Source organism: Chelonia mydas, chromosome 1 (assembly GCF_015237465.2).
Source record: "Chelonia mydas isolate rCheMyd1 chromosome 1, rCheMyd1.pri.v2, whole genome shotgun sequence".
In the NCBI taxonomy this organism is placed as follows: Eukaryota; Metazoa; Chordata; order Testudines; family Cheloniidae; genus Chelonia; species Chelonia mydas.
Window position 1 is genome coordinate 138,667,042 of NC_057849.1, and position 18,025 is coordinate 138,685,066.

Genomic DNA, 18,025 nt, shown 5'->3' on the forward strand with positions numbered 1-18,025 from the left:
GATATGTTTGCAGATTCTTCAGATCAGGCACTTTCTAAAATGTCATCCTCTGGAGGATTATCTTGGTTCAGGAGCTTTGCTATGGTGCCAGAAGATTCCACAGCAGATCCAAGGCATAGAGATGGGGAAAGTAAACTGGGATTACTATTCCTATTTAAGAACTATTTGTTTGGACTTGTACAACTATTAAAAAGGGCAGCTAGCCATATGCTTTAGGCATGCTTGATGTCACTGTAAAATACACAACAAAAATACCCAGGTAAGCAAATACCTAAGGTAAGCAACTAGTACAACTCACTGAACTGTTTCTTTAGAAATCTGTGGGATGAAAATAATTTTAAAAAATTTCATGAGGTATCACTATCTAGTAGTGTAATTTCTGACAAAATGATTAAGGGTATTAAGAACAAAATACTAATTTTTTTAGACATTAATACATTAATGTATTTGATCAATGCTTTTAAGTTACAAAAAGTCTCTTACCAGTTTAATCAGGTTGTAGAACTTTTTTTGGTCCAAATTGCAAAACCATTATAAATCACAAATTATGCCAGATTGTAAAAATTTCTGTTTGTGAAAGGCTGAAGACTAGGAATTGCATGGGCATTACAAGGGAGGATTAAGGGTGCTTGGCTTGCAGTTTGGGGAAGCTTGCACTCTGTCTACGTTAGGCCTGATTATTAATAGTCTCTACCTTGTGTAGTCATTTGTAATGATGTCAAGTACTACCATTCAAATATGGGTGCATTTTACGTTTGGTTAGCACAGCTGCAAATGATTATGTGAGGTGAAAGAGAGTGGGGGATTAGGCCCAATGTGTCTAGCTCGTCAGAGTCGTTTGTCTTTTAGTCTAATGTGCATAAAAAGCTGTGATTGAGACTGGTATCTAGAAAAGATGAAACTATTAGAAGTATTATCTGTACAAAAACCATTCCCTATATCAAAGGCCATCCTTTAAAGGTTGGTTCACAGAAACGTTTATTTTTGGCTGAAACTATGACTAGTTGGGTTACTGTGTATGGGCATGGGAAAGCAAAATGAAAACTAATGGAGATGTTTATATGATGAGCCTTACTTTGTAATGTTGGTTCCTTTTGGGTGTTCTGCTTTGTTTAACTTAATCTACCATGGATTTTCCATCAAAGTGTATTCTATCATAACGCTTTGCATTTATGCTTAGAATTATCTTTAGGGATTGTGGTGACTTTATCACTATGTGGGAAATATTTGAAGTGCACAATTATTTATATAAAGTATGCACTGTGCATTACATAAATGTCTGAGTTGCCGACCTCTAGAATACACATTGCCTAAGGGTTAGAACAATTCCTGAGTTTGATTGGCTTCAGACCATATTACACACTCTCCAGATGTTTTCAACCATCAGGCACAATTATAACAGTGTTGCCCTTGAACCAAGATTATATTTGTTCTATTACTTTAGATTTTTGTTAGGGCTGTCGATTAATCGCAGTTAACTCATGCATTAACTCAAAAAAATTAATCACGATAAAAAAAATTAATTGCTATTAATTGCAGTTTTAATCTCACTGTTAAACAGTAGAATACCAATTGAAATATATTAAATATTTTTTGATGTTTTTCTATATTTTTAAATATATTGATTTCAATTACAACGCAGAATACAAAGTGTACATGCTCACTTTATATTTATTTTTTATTATAACTATTTGCTCTGTAAAAATGATAAAAGAAATAGTATTTTTCAGTTCACCTCATGCACTGTGATCTCTTTATGATGAAAGTGCAACTTACAAATGTAGATTTTTTTTTTTTTGGTTACATAACTGCACTCAAAAACAAAACAATGTAAAACTTTAGTGCCTACAAGTCCACTCAGTCCTACTTCTTGTTGAGCCATGCTAAGATAAACAAGTTAGTTTACATTTACGGGATATAAAGCTGCCTGCTTCTTAATTACAATGTCACCTGATCGTGAGAACAGGCGTTTGCATGGCACTTTTGTAGCCAGCGTTGCAAGGTATTTACCTGCCAGATATGCTAAACATTTGTATGCCTCTTCATGCTTTGGCCACCATTCTAGAGGACATGGTTCCATGCTGATGATGCTCATTTAAAAAATAATGCGTTAATTAAATTTGTAACTGAACTCCTTGCGGGAGAATTATACGTCTCCTGCTCTGTTTTACCTGCATTCTGCCTTATATTTCATGTTATAACAGTCTCAGATGATGACCCAGCACATGTTGTTCGTTTTAAGAACACTTTCACGGCAGATTTGACAAAACAGAAAGGAGCTATCAGTGTGAGATTTCTGAAGATAGCTACAGCACTCAAACCAAGTTTTAAGAATCTGAACTGCCTTCCAAAATCTGAGAGAGATGAGGTGTGGAGCATGCTTTCAAAAGTCTTAAAAGAGCAACACTCAGATGCAGAAGCTACAGAACCCAAAACACCAAAAAAGAAAATCAACCTTCTGCAGGTGTCATCTGAATCAGATGATGAAAATGAACATGCATCAGTCCGCACTGCTTTGGATAGTTATCAAGCAGAACCTATCATCAGCATGGATCCATGTCCCCTGGAATGGTGGTTGAAGCAAGAAGGGACATATGAATCTTTAGCGCATCTGGCATGTAAATACCTTCTGATGCTGGCTACATCAGTGCCATGTGAACGCCTGTTCTTACTTTCAAATGACATTATAAACAAGAAGAGGGCAGCATTATCTTCTGAAAATGTAAACAAACTTGTTTGTCTGAGCGATTGGCTAAACAAGAAGTAGGACTAAGTGGACTTGTAGGCTCTAAAGTTTTACGCTTTGTTTTTGAATTCAGTTATTTTTTGTACATAATTCTATGTTTGTAAGTATAACTTTCATGATAAAGAGATTGCACTACAGTACTTGTATTAGGTGAATTGAAAAATACTATTTCTTTTGTTTTTAAAGTGCAAATATGTGTAATAAAAATAAATATAAAGTGAGCCCTGTACATTTTGTATTCTGTTTTAATTGAAATCAGTATATTTGAAAATTTAGAAAACACCCAAAATATTTAAATAAATGGTACTCTATTATTGTTTAACAGTGCGATTTAATTGTGAGATTAATTGTGATTAATTTTTTTAATCTCTTGACAGCCCTAATTTTTGTTAGTGCTTGCTGTTTGCTTGAAAGGTGTTAGAAAGCAGCCACAGTACCAATAGAATGGCATGGTGGTGTTAGATGGACTCTTGAGCTGTTCTTTTGACTTGTAGACACAAGTGCATGCTATTCTTGGTAAGTGTCCACATTCAAGTTTCCTTGTGGTTCAAAAGGGAGATACTTTTGGTCAAGAAAGATGCACAGAGGTGAAAGGGTTAATAGAATGTCAGTGTAGAAGCTGCTTCCATTTCCTTAAGTTTCAGAAGGGTAAAAAGATGGTTTCTATCTCTTTACTATTTATCTATAGATTAAACTTTAATAAATGTTTATTCAGATGCCTCCCACTAGTGAAAAGGCAGACTTGAAGCTGGAAGGAAACACAGTTAAGAAATCTTCAAGTACTTTATACGCAGTATCTCTTTTTAAAAAGGATGCTTTATATTTTTCAAATGACCTATTTATAGCACAATTATTACTTACAGTCAGATGCATGATAATGCATTTTTTTGGGGGTGGGGGACAACAGATCCTACAACATTAGATACACAGAGGAAAAGAAAGTATGGGAAATCTGTTCAATGGAAAAAATTACAGACAGCCTTATATCAGGATCAAGTAGATTTTAAAATATATGGCTACCATTTTTGGAATTTGAACAAAATAAATACACAGATAATGAGATGAGCTTGACCAAATACATATAGATCTTTTAAAGGTAACAAATACAAATTATGAATCTTTAATACTTGTATAAAAATTAATGTATATTTATAAGATGTGAAAAGTTCTAGTTATATAGTATAGAAAGATATCGTCATGTAGTTTCCAGATCCATCATTTAGGTTTTGCATAAAAGGTTTTACAAATCCTGATATTAACAGAAAAATATTAAGAACCTTTAAAAAAAAACCCACGCTGTTGGGATTTAGACATCATCCCTATAATACTTGTAGCCCATATATTTCAGCATTGTGTTTAATGTAGTAGATCTCAAATTACAACTGTCGAACAACCAGTTTTCTACATTGTTCTTTCCTCTGGTCTCCAGGGCAATCAGAACAGACAGAAAATGCTGTGTTGAATTGGTTCAGAACTGCAAGATGAGTTGACCAGCAAGAAAGTTTCTCTTTTGTGAAGGGATATGCAGAATAAAGTGAGGGAGGCGGGGAGAGAACCAGCATGCTAGTGCATTAAAACCAAAAAGTAAAACACACTGGAAGGAAAAGTGCTGGTTGACTTGTTAGTTTTCATTATCATAGCTGAGCAAATTGCAAAGACAATGTGTAAATGATAGAAATCATGTAAGATAAATAATAATTAAAAATTCTAATATGTGTTAATAAGAACATTAAGAATGACCATACTGAGTCAGACCAAGGGTCCATCCAGCCCAGTATCCTGTCTTCCAACAGCGGCCAGTGCCAGATGATTCAGGGGGAATGAACAAAACAGGGCAATTATCAAACGATCCATCCCCTGTTGTCCAGTCCCAGCTTCTAGTAGTCAGAAGATAGCTTTATAAATGATTTGTTACGCATCCTGGGTCAGGACCATGTTTGTGTTTGTGCAGCACTTAGCACCCTGGGACCCTGATTTGGATTGGGGCCTCTGCATACAAACCGTAAATAATTTATTATTAAATATAATCTTAACCTGAGGTGTCAAACCTCTTATTGTGTTTTTTTCTATAGTTTTAACAACAATTTCATTCAACTTCTTCAGAAATTGCTATGGTCTAGGCTGTAAATACAATTCACTTGCTAACGTGCCAAGTTCAATATCATTCTTTAGGAAAACATTAATTTTATAAAGGAAAGTTTTAAGGGCATGATGGAAGCTTCACTGTGATAAACTATCTGTAGATATTTTTACTTTGTGCTAAGCATGTTAGATAATGCTTGGACACCTTACTGGAGGATTTTAAAAAAATATAATGTAACAACTAAACTATGTTTATTTAAAAAACAAACAAACATTTTTTTCTTAGTAATGATGGGCTTAGCTTGCAAAATTTGGATCCAGATCTAAATTTCCTCAAATTGATGTTTCATGTTGTTTCTGGTCTATCTCTAGTTTATAACTAAACTCTCAAATTGTGCTGAACTTTGAGGCTTTAAACCATTCCAACACCAGGCAAAGAGGATCTTTCAAATTAAAGTATCAAATACCATGATGAATGCATACCATCCTCCTCCCCCTTTGCAGCCAGTCATAGCAAACTATTTTGAGTAAATGCCTGCATTCCCTGTATGAGAGATGGTATTAATGTTGGCTTCATTCAAAGGATTCCTGACTTTTGCTGCTGTGGGTTGTTTGGCAGGCTCCTTCCTCCTTCTCCCCTTTACCTCCAAGACATTTCTATTCCCATTGACAACCACACAAACTTTCAGCATGCTTCAGCATTTTTGGTGTGCAAAGGCCACAGCTGTATGTTGAACAATATATCATTTATAATCCAATAAAAATAGTCCTAAATAAAACAATGATAATCTCTTACATTGAGAAGAATAATAATCAGGGACACCGATCCTCGGTTTTCATAGAAATATGGACGGAATTGCAAAATTTGGGTCTTCTCACTGCATTTAGCAGTATTCTACACATTTTAAGTTTTCCTTACAAAAAAAGAAAATGGGTTTAGCTGTGAACTTTTGGCAATGTTGAAACTATCTTTCTGAGTTGGCAGGCGCGTATATTGAAACCAGTAGCACCCAGAGGAGTGTGAATTTTCAAGTTTGTCAACAGCAAACTCTGCAGCCATGAAAACAGAAGAAATTTTAATCACGTTGGCAGGACAGGACATGAATTTAACTTAGGGGAGTAGTATCAGAGATGGGGGGAGGGTGCCTGTTTCATCCCACCTTTCTACTGGAACCCTTCACATTGCCCCAATCACACTTCTTTGCTTCCTAGATCCAGCCTAATGTGAAGATCCCCGTACTTCCTCTGATGGTCCTTTCAACTCCTATAGCAGGGGTCGGCAACCTGTGGCATGCGTGCCAAAGGCGGCACGCGAGCTGATTTTTAATGGCACGCTGCTACCTGCCGAGTCCCAGCCACTGGCCCCGCTCAGCCGGCTGCCGAACCCAGGCTGGGACCCCGGTAGGCAGCAGCGTGCCATTAAAAATCCTGCCCGCCCTGGCCCGCCCCCCTCCCATGGGGGCAGGGTGAAGAAGCTTAATCCTGCCGGCTGCTGCTGCAGGGCAGGCAAGCTCCTGCCTCTTCACCCAGGGTACTGGGTTCCTGCCCCTCCTCCTCTCTCTCCCTGCCGCCGATCAGCTGATGGCCCTTGTGAGGGAGGGGGAGAAGTGGAGCCGCAGTGGGTGCGCTGCTCCGGGGAGGAGGCGGAGAAGAGGTGGGGACAGAGCCTTGGGGAAGGGGGGTGGAATCAGGGCATATCCCCTCCAGCCCCCTGTCGTGAGCTGCTCAGGGCAGGGGGCTGGGAGCACCCCCACAACTCCAGCCCACACCCCCAGCCCTCTGCTCTGACCCCTGCACCCCCTTACACACCCCCAGCCCTGACTCCAGCACCCCCATACTTACCCAGCACCCCCATGCCCTGACTCCTGCACCCCCCCAACACATACCCAGCCCCCCACACCTCATGCCCTGACTCTTGCAACCCCCACATTCCCACCCCCACCCTGAGCACCAAACGGGAGCTCCTGCACCCCCCACACATTCCCACCTGCACCCCTTGCACCAAATGAGAACTGCCCAGGTAAGCACTCCACACCCAAACCTCCTGCCCCAACCCTGAGCCCTTTCCCTCATTCTAGCTCCTGGCCAGACCCTACACCCCAACCCCCAGCCTGCTCCTTCACCCCCAGCCCTGTGCTCAGTGCACTCCCACCCTCAGCTCAGTGCAGAGAGAGAGGAAGAGAATGGGCTAGAACCAGGGAGAAGGTAGGTACCCACTCTATGTGGGCAGGTCCAGGATCCCAGACTGGCAGCGGGCTGAGCGGGGCTGGCAGGAGCCAGCGGACAGAACCCTAGACCGGCAGCGGGCTGAGCCGCTCATCCCACTGCCGGTCTGGGGTTCTGGCTGCTGGCCCCTTGCCAGCTGGGGTCCCAGCCGCAGGTCCCACTCAGCCCGCTGCCGGCCTAGGTGAATGGAACCCCAGGCTGGCAGCGGGCTGAGCGGGTCGGCGGCATAAGATCAGCATTTTAATTTAATTTTAAATGAAGCTTCTTAAACATTTTGAAAACCTTGTTTACTTTACATACGACAACAGTTCAGTTATATAATATATAGACTTATAGAAAGAGACCTTCTAAAAAAACATTAAAATGTATTACTGGCACGCGAAACCTTAAATTAAAGTGAATAAATGAAGACTCGGCACACCACTTCTGAAAGGTTGCAGACCCCCTCCTATAGCATATTGCTCCCCTTCTCTTGATAAAGAATAGAACAAAATGGACAAATAAAAAACATAATTCTTACTTCTTTGTCTCAGTTATGCATTTGTGGTACTTTGCTAAATTAGGTCGCTACTATGTGCATGCTGTTTCCTCTAGTAGGAAAAACTTCGTACAGCCATAATACATATGCATAATGGAGCCGAAGATTGTGCTGACAACCTTAGCTCTCTATGGAGTGTAGTTGTAGCCGTGCTGGTCTCAGGATATTAGAGAGAGCAAGTGGGTGAGGGACAATATCTTTCATTGGACCATTTTGAGCCACACAGAGACTTGAAGAAGAGCTCTGTGTGGCTTGAAAGCCTGTTTCTCTCACCAACAGATGTTGGTCCAATAAAAGGTATTACTTCACCCACATTGTATCTCAAATGCAGGTCCCTTAGGCCACAGGATGTGAACTACTATTTACTGGGGCCTGGGTTGGAACCCAGTGGCACATGGAGGGCTCAGGTTCCCCTATCCCTGGCCATGGACTCTTGCTGCTGGGCGACATGGGGGTCATGGACTCTCATTGCTGGGTGGTATTGCTTGGCTCAGACAACAAATCCCTCTTCACATGGTGGAGAATGCAGGCAATGCCTAGGTTCTGTTAAAAGGGTCACTGGAATGTCAATTGAAGTGACCCAAAAGAGGCTATGGAAACTGAAAAGCTTTGCACACACACCCCCAATTTGTGAATCTTTTGAATACCTTATTTTTTATTGCATTTGCAGCCCATTTCATGACTTTGATGCATGATTTAACCCTGTCATATAAGATGATAAATTTTGCATGCTAGGATCTGTAAATCTGTGTTTATTCATACCATATATAAACAAATAAAAAAAATTGTTTCGTCTAAGTTTATAGAAGTTTTTTAATTTTAAGAATAACTGAAATGTACTAATATGAAGCAATTGAACTGTGCACCAACATTGGGTGGGCCAATATTAAATAGTGTTCCAGTAGGTGACAGCCTTAGAATGTTAACTCTACTCCTTTAGTTCAAAGGTTGGTTTTCTCACCTTGACTCACATGAACTGAAGCACACCACCAGAGAGATACAAAGACTGACCAATGGCATTTTCAAACGATAAAACAGCAAGCAATGTCAGTTTCTTGTTGGCCATCATCGATCGAATGTATGTTTTAATGAGCCTGAGCTTTGAAAAGCTGTCGTCACCACTCACAACTGTGACGGGCAGCATGAGCAGAATCCTCAAAGCTATCCACACATTGGGAAAAATGTCCTTTAACTCTGCATCATGAATGAATTGGAGAACTTGGATTGGAGAGTGCTTCCCGTGTTGCAAAATGTAACGGACATTGTCCAATGCGACAAAGAGATCTTTATCATTGATGATGTCTGAACATTCCCCATGTGTCAGCATCTGGTGAAGGTCTGTACAATTGCTCAACAGTGTTTTCCTGACTGCCGGCAGCTTACTAAGGTCATACAAAATTGCCCAGGTCTTTTTGTAGTGCTTAATATATCCAAACCTTTCTTTGATGGACACGCGGGCCATGTCAATGAGTGAGCAAAAACCCACCCTCTTGAATTTTTCTTCTGAGCTTCCCATCATCTCATCTCTGCTTTTGGAACCAAACTCTCTTCTTCCAGTGAATACGAGTTTCCTTGAAGACAGGCTCATTTTCTGCCATTTCCTTGGCAGCAGTGATAGCATCTTCAAATTGGTTGTCTCTGTGGGCCACAACGAAATCAAGGCAGCTTCTCATCAAAGTTGTAGCAGTCGTGATGTCCGTTGACTGAGTTTGTAACACCTTGCTTGCAGAACTTACTTGGAACAGGATATCGTGCCAAACGACAGTTCAGACCAGAAATTTGCAGATCTGGTTTTCCAGGCATTGCGCCTCATGTGGGATTCCAGCCTTGGCTTCACTTGAATGTGCCAGTTCCATCAGGGCGTCGTAAACCTCAGTCACTTGATACCTCACTGGCCTTCTGCTGTCAATGTGGCTCTCCCAGCAAGTGTCACTTAGTGGCTTCATGGTCAGATTTTGTAACATTGTCCGTGAGGATCTTCACCTGATAGTTAATGCTGAAAACAGGATGTGATGGGCTTCCTCAGGGTGCAGCCTGGAACTGGGGTACCATTGAGCGCTCTGGCATACCAATCTGGGTCCCCTCTCACACTGTGAGGCTGTGACAAGCTGCAGTCCTCTCCAGGTCTTTCACTTACACAGTCATACACGAGCAAGGATACACCCATTTGCAGTTACGTGAATGCTTCTTCTAGCCACTCATGAACCAACAATAGAGAGGTTTCAGCCATTTCCCCCCAGCTGTCCAGCCTCGTACCCCAAAAGCCTAACCAATGGACATTTATTACCCAGTCCACCCCTCCCTCAATGTGGAGAGGACAACGCACCAGCCCTTGTTCCTGAGCGGATTTCCCTTTGCACTTCAAACAACACACTGTTTTAGGTATAAAATATAAAACAGATTTATTAACTACAGAAAGAGAGATTTTTAAGTGATTGTAAGTAATAGTGTACAGATCAAAGTTGGTTATCTAAGAAATAAAACAAAATTGCAATGTAAGTTCTATGCACTAGACAGGATTTGAATCAGAGTCTCATCCTGATGGTACAAATAGTCCACCAATCTTCCATACACAGGCTATAAATCCCTTCAGCCTGGGACTACATCCCCAGTTCAGTCTTTGTTCCTAAGGTGTTTCCAGGTGTTCAGTTGTGGGGAGAGTGGGGCCAAATTATGATGTTCCTTCCCCCTTTTATAGCTTCATTGTTCCAAGCAAAGTCCCCAGCACAAGATGGAGTCCAGTGTCACATGAGCTGGTCACATGCCCTTGCATGCTTCGATGAGTCACAGCAGGGACCATTCCCCATATCGTGGCTAGAACGTTCACAGGAAAGTCCATCCGGTGTGGATAAGCTGCTTCCATGGTCTATTGTGTTTCTTAATGGGCCATTATCTTGAATGGTTCTTCTACAATGTGCTCCCTGGATTGAATGTAAACTACCCCAGGAGAAAACACATTTGAAATACTGGTACATAGTCAATATTCATAACTTCAGATACAATGACAGCACATACAATCCAACAGGATATTAATGTTCAACAGATCAAGACTTTTAGAATGATATCTTACAAGGCATACTTTGCACCAAACATATAATAATATCAGCATGGTAAATATTGGGGGTGCCACGGTGTTGCTTTCGGGTACAGAATGTCACACAAGATATATATGCTTTGCAGTACTCCAAAGAGAGATACTGAATCTAAAGAAGATGATGCTGCATCTGACACAACCATTGAGGGAATGGCAGCCACAAGGCACAAAGAAAGCTCTTCAGTTTAGCGCAGGGATTCTTGCCTGGACACCACTGTTTCTTCCCTTCATGTTCGCGCCATTGTCGTAGACTTGGCCATGGCAGTCCTGAAGCTTTATTTTATTCTCATTCAAAATGTTCATAAACAGTTCTGTTAGGTCTTTTCCTGTAGAGTTGTCCACAGACTGAAAACAGATGAAGTGTTCCTTTACTTGGATACAGCCATCCTCTTTGTCAACAAATCTTACTATAAATGACATCTTTTCACTGTGACTAATGTCGGGAGTGCAGTCTATAATTACGGTCTAGTACTTGGTTTTGCCGAGCCTCATCAATATGTTATCAAGCCATAAGCTCATTCAATTTGTTTTGATTTGTTTTGCAGCAGTAATGGTCCATAGCTTCTTTATGAACTACTAGACGTAGGTGCTTACACATGACATCATTGTATTTCCCAAGGAGCTCTGCCAAACCGAGGAAATTACCTTTATATTCAGTGAACAACTTATTCGAAGAGCTCCGGAAAACCAAATTATTCTTTGTAAGGAAGAGGGTAATTGAGATCAGACACTTGAGCATGTTTCTCCAATGCTGGGTTTCTACATTACTAATGCACTGATTTTCTGCATCTATGCATTTACTCAGCTTGAGCCTGGACTCAACCTCCATCCATTTGGAGTAGGCCATAAAATGGCCAGGAGACTTTTCATGTTGCTTCAGAGCAACAGTTAAGTAATGCCAGTGGTTGTACCCAGAAAGCACAAGTAACGATTTGGCATTCTTTTCAAATATTTTGCAACAAGAACAGACCACTTTGTCAGTTGATTTCAAGTAAACTAATGAACGCCAATTTAGTTTCTCACCATTCTTGAGCACTCTTTTGTAGTGTAACTGAGAAGTGTCTCTTCTGCTCATTTACTGGTGTCATATCCTTAATTTTTCCTGGCCCATTCAAATGATGATCAATATCAGCAGAGTTTAAGATCACTGGCTATAAAGCAGGATCTGATGTATCGATTTGTGGTGTGCAGTTTTTTTCACTGCTGTTTCTGTCATCATACGAGGCTGATTCTTCTTTGTTTCTCTCCTTTTCATGTGAGCTACATTCTTCTTTATCATCACTCTCCTTTATACTACCAGGAAAATTGAATGATTCTCCATCACTTTCCTCACTTTTCCATTCCTTATCTTCAGGTAAATCTGCTAATTCCTTAGTATGCTTAGCTCCTCAATTTCTTCTGCAGTGGGATGATTGCTACTGTCTAAAGCCCAGTCTATGTTGTTCATTTCAGATATTTTTGTTTCCTATACTGAGCTCCTGAAGGCTTCTTTGAGGGCATCTTTTATTTTCTATGGGAGAAAACAGACAGTCATAGGGAGAGCAAAAGTCTGTGTTCTGCAGTCCTAGAAAGTCATCAAACATTATGGCAAAAGAAGTGACAGTATTTCTTTTATATTGTTGCATAGATAGGGGTTTGACAGATATCTCTGGAGTCTCATTAAATACGTCCTTTTTTAGTTATTACTTACTCTTCAAGTCTTAAAACACAAGTACACTTTCACAATTACACAGTAAAACCAGGTTCACAGTATCACAACTGGGCTCTTACTTTACTTTGTTCTTATATCTCACTAACTGACTGGCGACACCCCACCCCTTATATACCCACAAAGGCATGGCTGACAACATTCTAGGAGGTTCAAAGAAAATGTAGTTCTCAGAAACTCTAGAAGGTTCCATGAGATTCTATAAAGATCCAGAATATTCTAGGAGGTTAGTGAATAATGAATCCACATATGGAACACTAGGAACATTTTACTTCAAACATTCTATTTTCCCTTCTCCCGCTAACAACAAAAACAGCACTCTGAGCCTGGCAACCCCCAATCCCAGCATGCCAGGCAGTCGCTTGCCCCTAAATCTGGCCCTGGTTTTCGGTTGCTCTTTAAGTAAGAAATAGAATGAAAAAAATAAGCAACTTAGAAAGGATGTTCTAATTTGGGATAACAGGAAGTAATGCAGCTCATTCATTATTGTGGCAGGCTATTCTCAAAATGTCCTTTAAATTATGGCTTTGCTCTTTCTTGGTTTTATGAACTTGGTGAGGCAGGCAGTTGCCTGCATTTCTTTCCCCCTACAGACTGTCTGCATGAGTCTCTTCTATACCTGAGTGACAATTAAAAAATATATAAGAAGCAAAAAAAAAAAAGTCTATTTGAATGCAGTTTGCTTTAGAACTGACACATAATATATGTTTATTGAATGGCTCTATAATGACTCATTCTTAATTTGTATTATTAGCTGGGAGTGATAGGAAACTAGTTTTTCTGATTACATCAATGTTTCATTTGATTATTTCCACAGTCTACGTAAGCAATGTGGGAATTGTTAAATGAAGAAATATCAAAAAAGTACTTATTGGCTTTATTTATTTATTTTTTTTTGACCTACTATGAAAAGACATCAAATGTCTGCAATCTGTTTTAATACATTTTTTTAAATATATAATTCATGTCGTATCGTCAGGAAAAAAATGTTCTGCCGACCGTTTGAAGTACTATATTTAGTTCCTTTCAGAAAATACATGTGCCATTATATGAGAGATTTCAGATGTGAAATAACTTGGAAAATGAGATTCTCAAATTTCAAAAGCCTAACAAGGTCTCTAACAGCTTTCTGGGAAAGTATATGAATATGGATTATTCAGAAAAATTCAGTGAAAATTATTTTCATATGTTTGGGGGAGTGGTGCACGTGTGGGTCTGAATAAATGCTTTTTGGGAGTCCATAATCTTTGAATAAAGTCAGATCAATCCTTTTCTCAACTTTAGTTGTACTTTAAGCTTTACAGCAAAGGGAGGCAGCACACGCACAAATTGGAATGTAGGAATGTAAGGTGGCCTTTTTTGCAAGGGAAGCGACAGGGAGAAAGTACTGCTATTTATGTATCATATAACAATGCTGGACTTTATTCCCCATGTCTCTATACTGAATGTAACTGGTAGTGAGAGTCCCAGAAGGATATGGCAGCACTTGGGTGAACTGAGGACCTCCCATTCAAATGATGGGAACAAACAGAATTGACACTTCTGGACTAAGAATAGGGATTTTATCTTTGGAGGAGGTAATGGTGTCTATATTCTGTGAAAGAAGCAGGATCCTCTTAAACATGCGTGCACACGTGCGCACGCACACACACAATGCCATGGATGTGTATCCTCGTTTATAATCTTACATTTTTTTATACATTTTTTCTTTAATGAGGATTGGATACCCAAAGCATCAATCTTGTTTTTCCCTTTAATAATAAAAATAATAACAACAACAATTAATATTTAATAAATAGAAAATGGACAGGCTAATGTGGTAACACATCCAAAATGACAGGCCATTTTGTTTTGGCTTGGCAGATCATGCGTGTTTCTACTTTATTTAAATCATCCCTTTTATCTATTGATGGCAACCAAACCATACAGTGTTTGGATCTACCGTTTGTCTTCAGTGGTCCAGTTTAACCAATCCAGAATCCCTTCTCCCCTTTTTTCAGTATTGATTCAAGAGATAAGAGGGTAGGGACTTTATTACATCAGCTCTCATTGTTGAACACCAGACTATTGCCTTTTCCCTTACTGGAGAGTAGGGGGACATTTTTAGCTTTCCAAGAGCCAAGCCTATAAATTCAAAAATTAGAAGGTGGAGGGAGTATTTAGAGTAAAATGAGTCAGAGAACACCATTTGTTGTTAAAAGGCTTATTTTTCTCTTAATATGTTGCTGAATGTGTCTCTTTCAGTAAGTGGACAGCTACCCAATTAGAAGAGGAAAAGGAGTGCTGAGGGCACAAAATGATAGGTTGATGGTGTGGTGCCTCTATGAGTTTGTTTATACTGCTGTGGGAGGAGGAGAAAAGCGTGTTCTTATAACCTGCATTGGCTAACTTGGGTAAAAAATAGCAGTGAAGACACGGCAACTTGGATCAGCAGTTTGAGTTAAACTATAGGGTAGCCTGGAGTTGAACTGTGTGTTTGTGCAGTGTCTAGAACAATGGGGACTTAATCTTGTTTGGGGCGTCTAGTGTACTGTAATACAAATAAGCCATGTGATGTCCTCCACAGAAGAATCTGTCAGGCTGGACTGGCAACTTCCCAGCTGCAGAGAACATATTCTAGGTAAATGTACTTGTGCTGGGATGCAGACTTCTTGCTTTGCTTGGGATGGGAACCTGCAGCCATGACCCAGTGGTGCAGCTGGGGTGAGGCCACATAGTGGATTGAGGACTGAATCCTGGCAGGGCCATTCAGAGCTCTACTTGAAAGCCTCTCTGAGCTGAGGTAATTAAATGCATATGCACCTAATTATGTTCAGAACCTCAAACAGGCCCAGACTGCTTTCATGTGGTAAAGTGAATGGGATTTGCTGTCTAGAAATCAGAGCAGGAAGACTGAGTTTTCCTATTTACATGGTATGATTATGTATGGTTTGTTTTTGTAGTTTGAAGTATATGGATTTAAGATGCATGAAGAGATTATGGCCGTGTGCGTGGTGTTTTAGTTGCTCTCCGAGAGAAGAAAATCATACAAAATGAAAACAAAACCCCATAGAATTTTCTGAATAACCTGGGACTCCTGCGAAGTTCCTATTCAGCAGACATATGGGCTCTTGCTCTCACATGCTGCCTTACTTCGATTTTTAGGCTTTCTGATTGTTCAGTAAAAGTGTTGTCTTTCGTTCCCAAATAAGGTAACAATTTTTAAAGAGCAGATTGCTTATTACCTTTATATCAAGATGAGGATGGCGGAAACTCCTGTTATGAGTTGTGATTTTGTTTGTTTGTTAAAATGTCTATAGTAAAGGTATGCACTGTAGTTCTAGCCATGTCGTTTCCAGGATATTTGAGAGACAAGGTGGGTGAGGTGTATGACCTGAAGAAGAGCTCTGTGTGGCTTGAAAGCTTGTCTCCCTCACCAACAGAAGTTGGTCCAATAAAAGATATTATCTCACTCACCTTGTCTCTATAGTAAAGGTAGTTCATTTCAAATTAGTTATGGATATTGCTTTCTGTTAAGTAATGCTACTAAATGACTCCAGGTAACTCTAAATATATGATGTACTTAACTAGGAATTTTATTAAATCTTACACGGTGAATTTCTAGATGGATAAGTAACTTGTAAGACACCTTATAACAACCTAATAAAATTCTAGTGTCCTTCATTGCCTTCATGCAATTCAGAGACTAATAGCAATGGACATAGTGTGGCCCATGCTCTGCAAGCGTAACACCGACAGACCCCAGTCATTGACGGGCGGGATCGAACTTGGGACCTTGGGAGCTAAATGCATGAGCCTCTCCTGCATGAGCTAAAAGCCACATGGCCCTTCGGTAAGGCTGTAGAGCAGACTCATTAATCTCTAAAAGGTCTCAGTGCCACTAGAGGAGACAGAACACCACACCCAGGAGGTGTGTGGGTTACACAAGGTTCCCCATAAGTTCTGCCAGTTGTGGGCCTCTCCAACAAAGACTACCAGTCCAAAAAACGCCCCCAAAACCGATAACAAATTATGTCAAGTAATGTGGTGGTTTTTGGTGCAGGCAAAAATATGTAGTAAGCTAGACTCCAACTAAGTCTTCAACCTTGAGTTCTACATAGTCTTGCTCACTCTTTGGGACAGATTCTTTCCCCTGTTCCAACCGCCATATATTGTTCTATTAATGTCTGGCAGCTGTTAACGCACTGCAGCTGGCCAGGGGAGATTCTCAGCAGCATAAGTTTGCCATAAGTGACCCTAGGCTGCTGTCCTTGGAAGACCTGGCATAGGAGATGTATCAGATTCACATGCATAACACATAGCACTACAGGGATTCAGGGCTGCCATAAATGGAGGAACCAGGGCTGCTGTTTTGGCCCCAGGAGCAGCCCATAATCTGGAGCATGCAAAGGTGGCATAAAGCCACCTTCTCTCCTCTCTGTGCAGCATAGAATTAGATCCTTTGATTTTTTTTTTTTAATGCTTAAACATTTTGCTTATCCTTCATGGGCTTTTGTTTATTTAGTCCATTTTAGTTTGACTTTTTATTTGTGGAGTCCAGAATGTTATTAACTTTTTCCCCTTTCCCTCTCTTCTTGTAGGTCTTGATGATTGCCTGCAGCAGTATATTAAGAACTTTGAGAGAGAGAAGATTAGTGGGGACCAGCTACTACGTATTACTCACCAAGAACTGGAGGATCTGGGAGTGTCACGAATTGGCCACCAGGAGCTTATCTTGGAAGCAGTTGACTTGCTCTGCGCATTGGTAAACTTCCTGGGAAGGAGGGGAGGAAAGAAAAACAGGAAATATATATTATTTGAGAGATTGCTGAATAAATAGTTAAACAAATTCTTCACATTAAATGCTAAATTGCTTATATATTGTAAAATAGGAAGTAGTGCATGCCATCATGCTGAGCTGCTGATTAGAAAGAGGCTTTTAATTTAATAAACTGGTGTCACAGATTTGAGGCTGAGAGGCTTGCACATCAGCCTTAAGAAAAAAATCATCCTAGGTCAACTCCCCTTCTCAAAGGCTAGTTTCTATTCAAATTGCAATGTGAAATTGTTGTATGAGAGTGCAATAATTGGATTCTGGTTGCCCTTTAAAAACAAAAGGTCCTGATATTAATCAAGTCAGTTTCCAGTGTCCCTTTCATGTACTCCCTTAGAGTAGTATAGATTACATGTTGGATGATTATTCCAGTTTGTTAAAACATAGCTGCTTTTATTTTACAGTAAAAAGGATTAACTGTTGAAATAATTATCTAATGTGTAAATAGATTCATAGATTCATAGATACTAAGGTCAGAAGGGACCATTATGATCATCTAGTCTGACCTCCTGCGCAACGCAGGATCTCACCCACCCACTCCTGCGAAAAACCTCACCTATGTCTGAGCTATTGAAGTCCTCGAATCGTGGTTTAAAGACTTCAAGGAGCAGAGAATCCTCCAGCAAGTGACCCGTGCCCCATGCTACAGAGGAAGGGGAAAAACCTCCAGGGCCTCTTCCAATCTGCCCTGGAGGAAAATTCCTTCCCGACCCCAAATTTGGCGATCAGCTAAACCCTGAGCATATGGGCAAGATTCACTAGCCAGATACTACAGAAAATTCTTTCCTGGGTAACTCAGATCCCACCCCATCTAACAT

General features: G+C 40.3%; 1 protein-coding gene across 4 annotated transcripts in view; it reads left to right on the forward strand.

Annotated features, from left to right (window-relative positions):
- CNKSR2 (connector enhancer of kinase suppressor of Ras 2) overlaps positions 1-18,025 on the forward strand; it is a 379,302-nt gene that overhangs the window by 50,562 nt on the left and 310,715 nt on the right. For all 4 annotated transcript variants that reach the window (XM_037901608.2, XM_007070479.3, XM_027832677.3 and 1 more), the window contains exon 2: positions 16,975-17,138. In XM_037901608.2, coding sequence (XP_037757536.1) covers positions 16,975-17,138 — 164 coding nt within the window. The remainder of the gene's footprint in view (positions 1-16,974; positions 17,139-18,025) is intronic.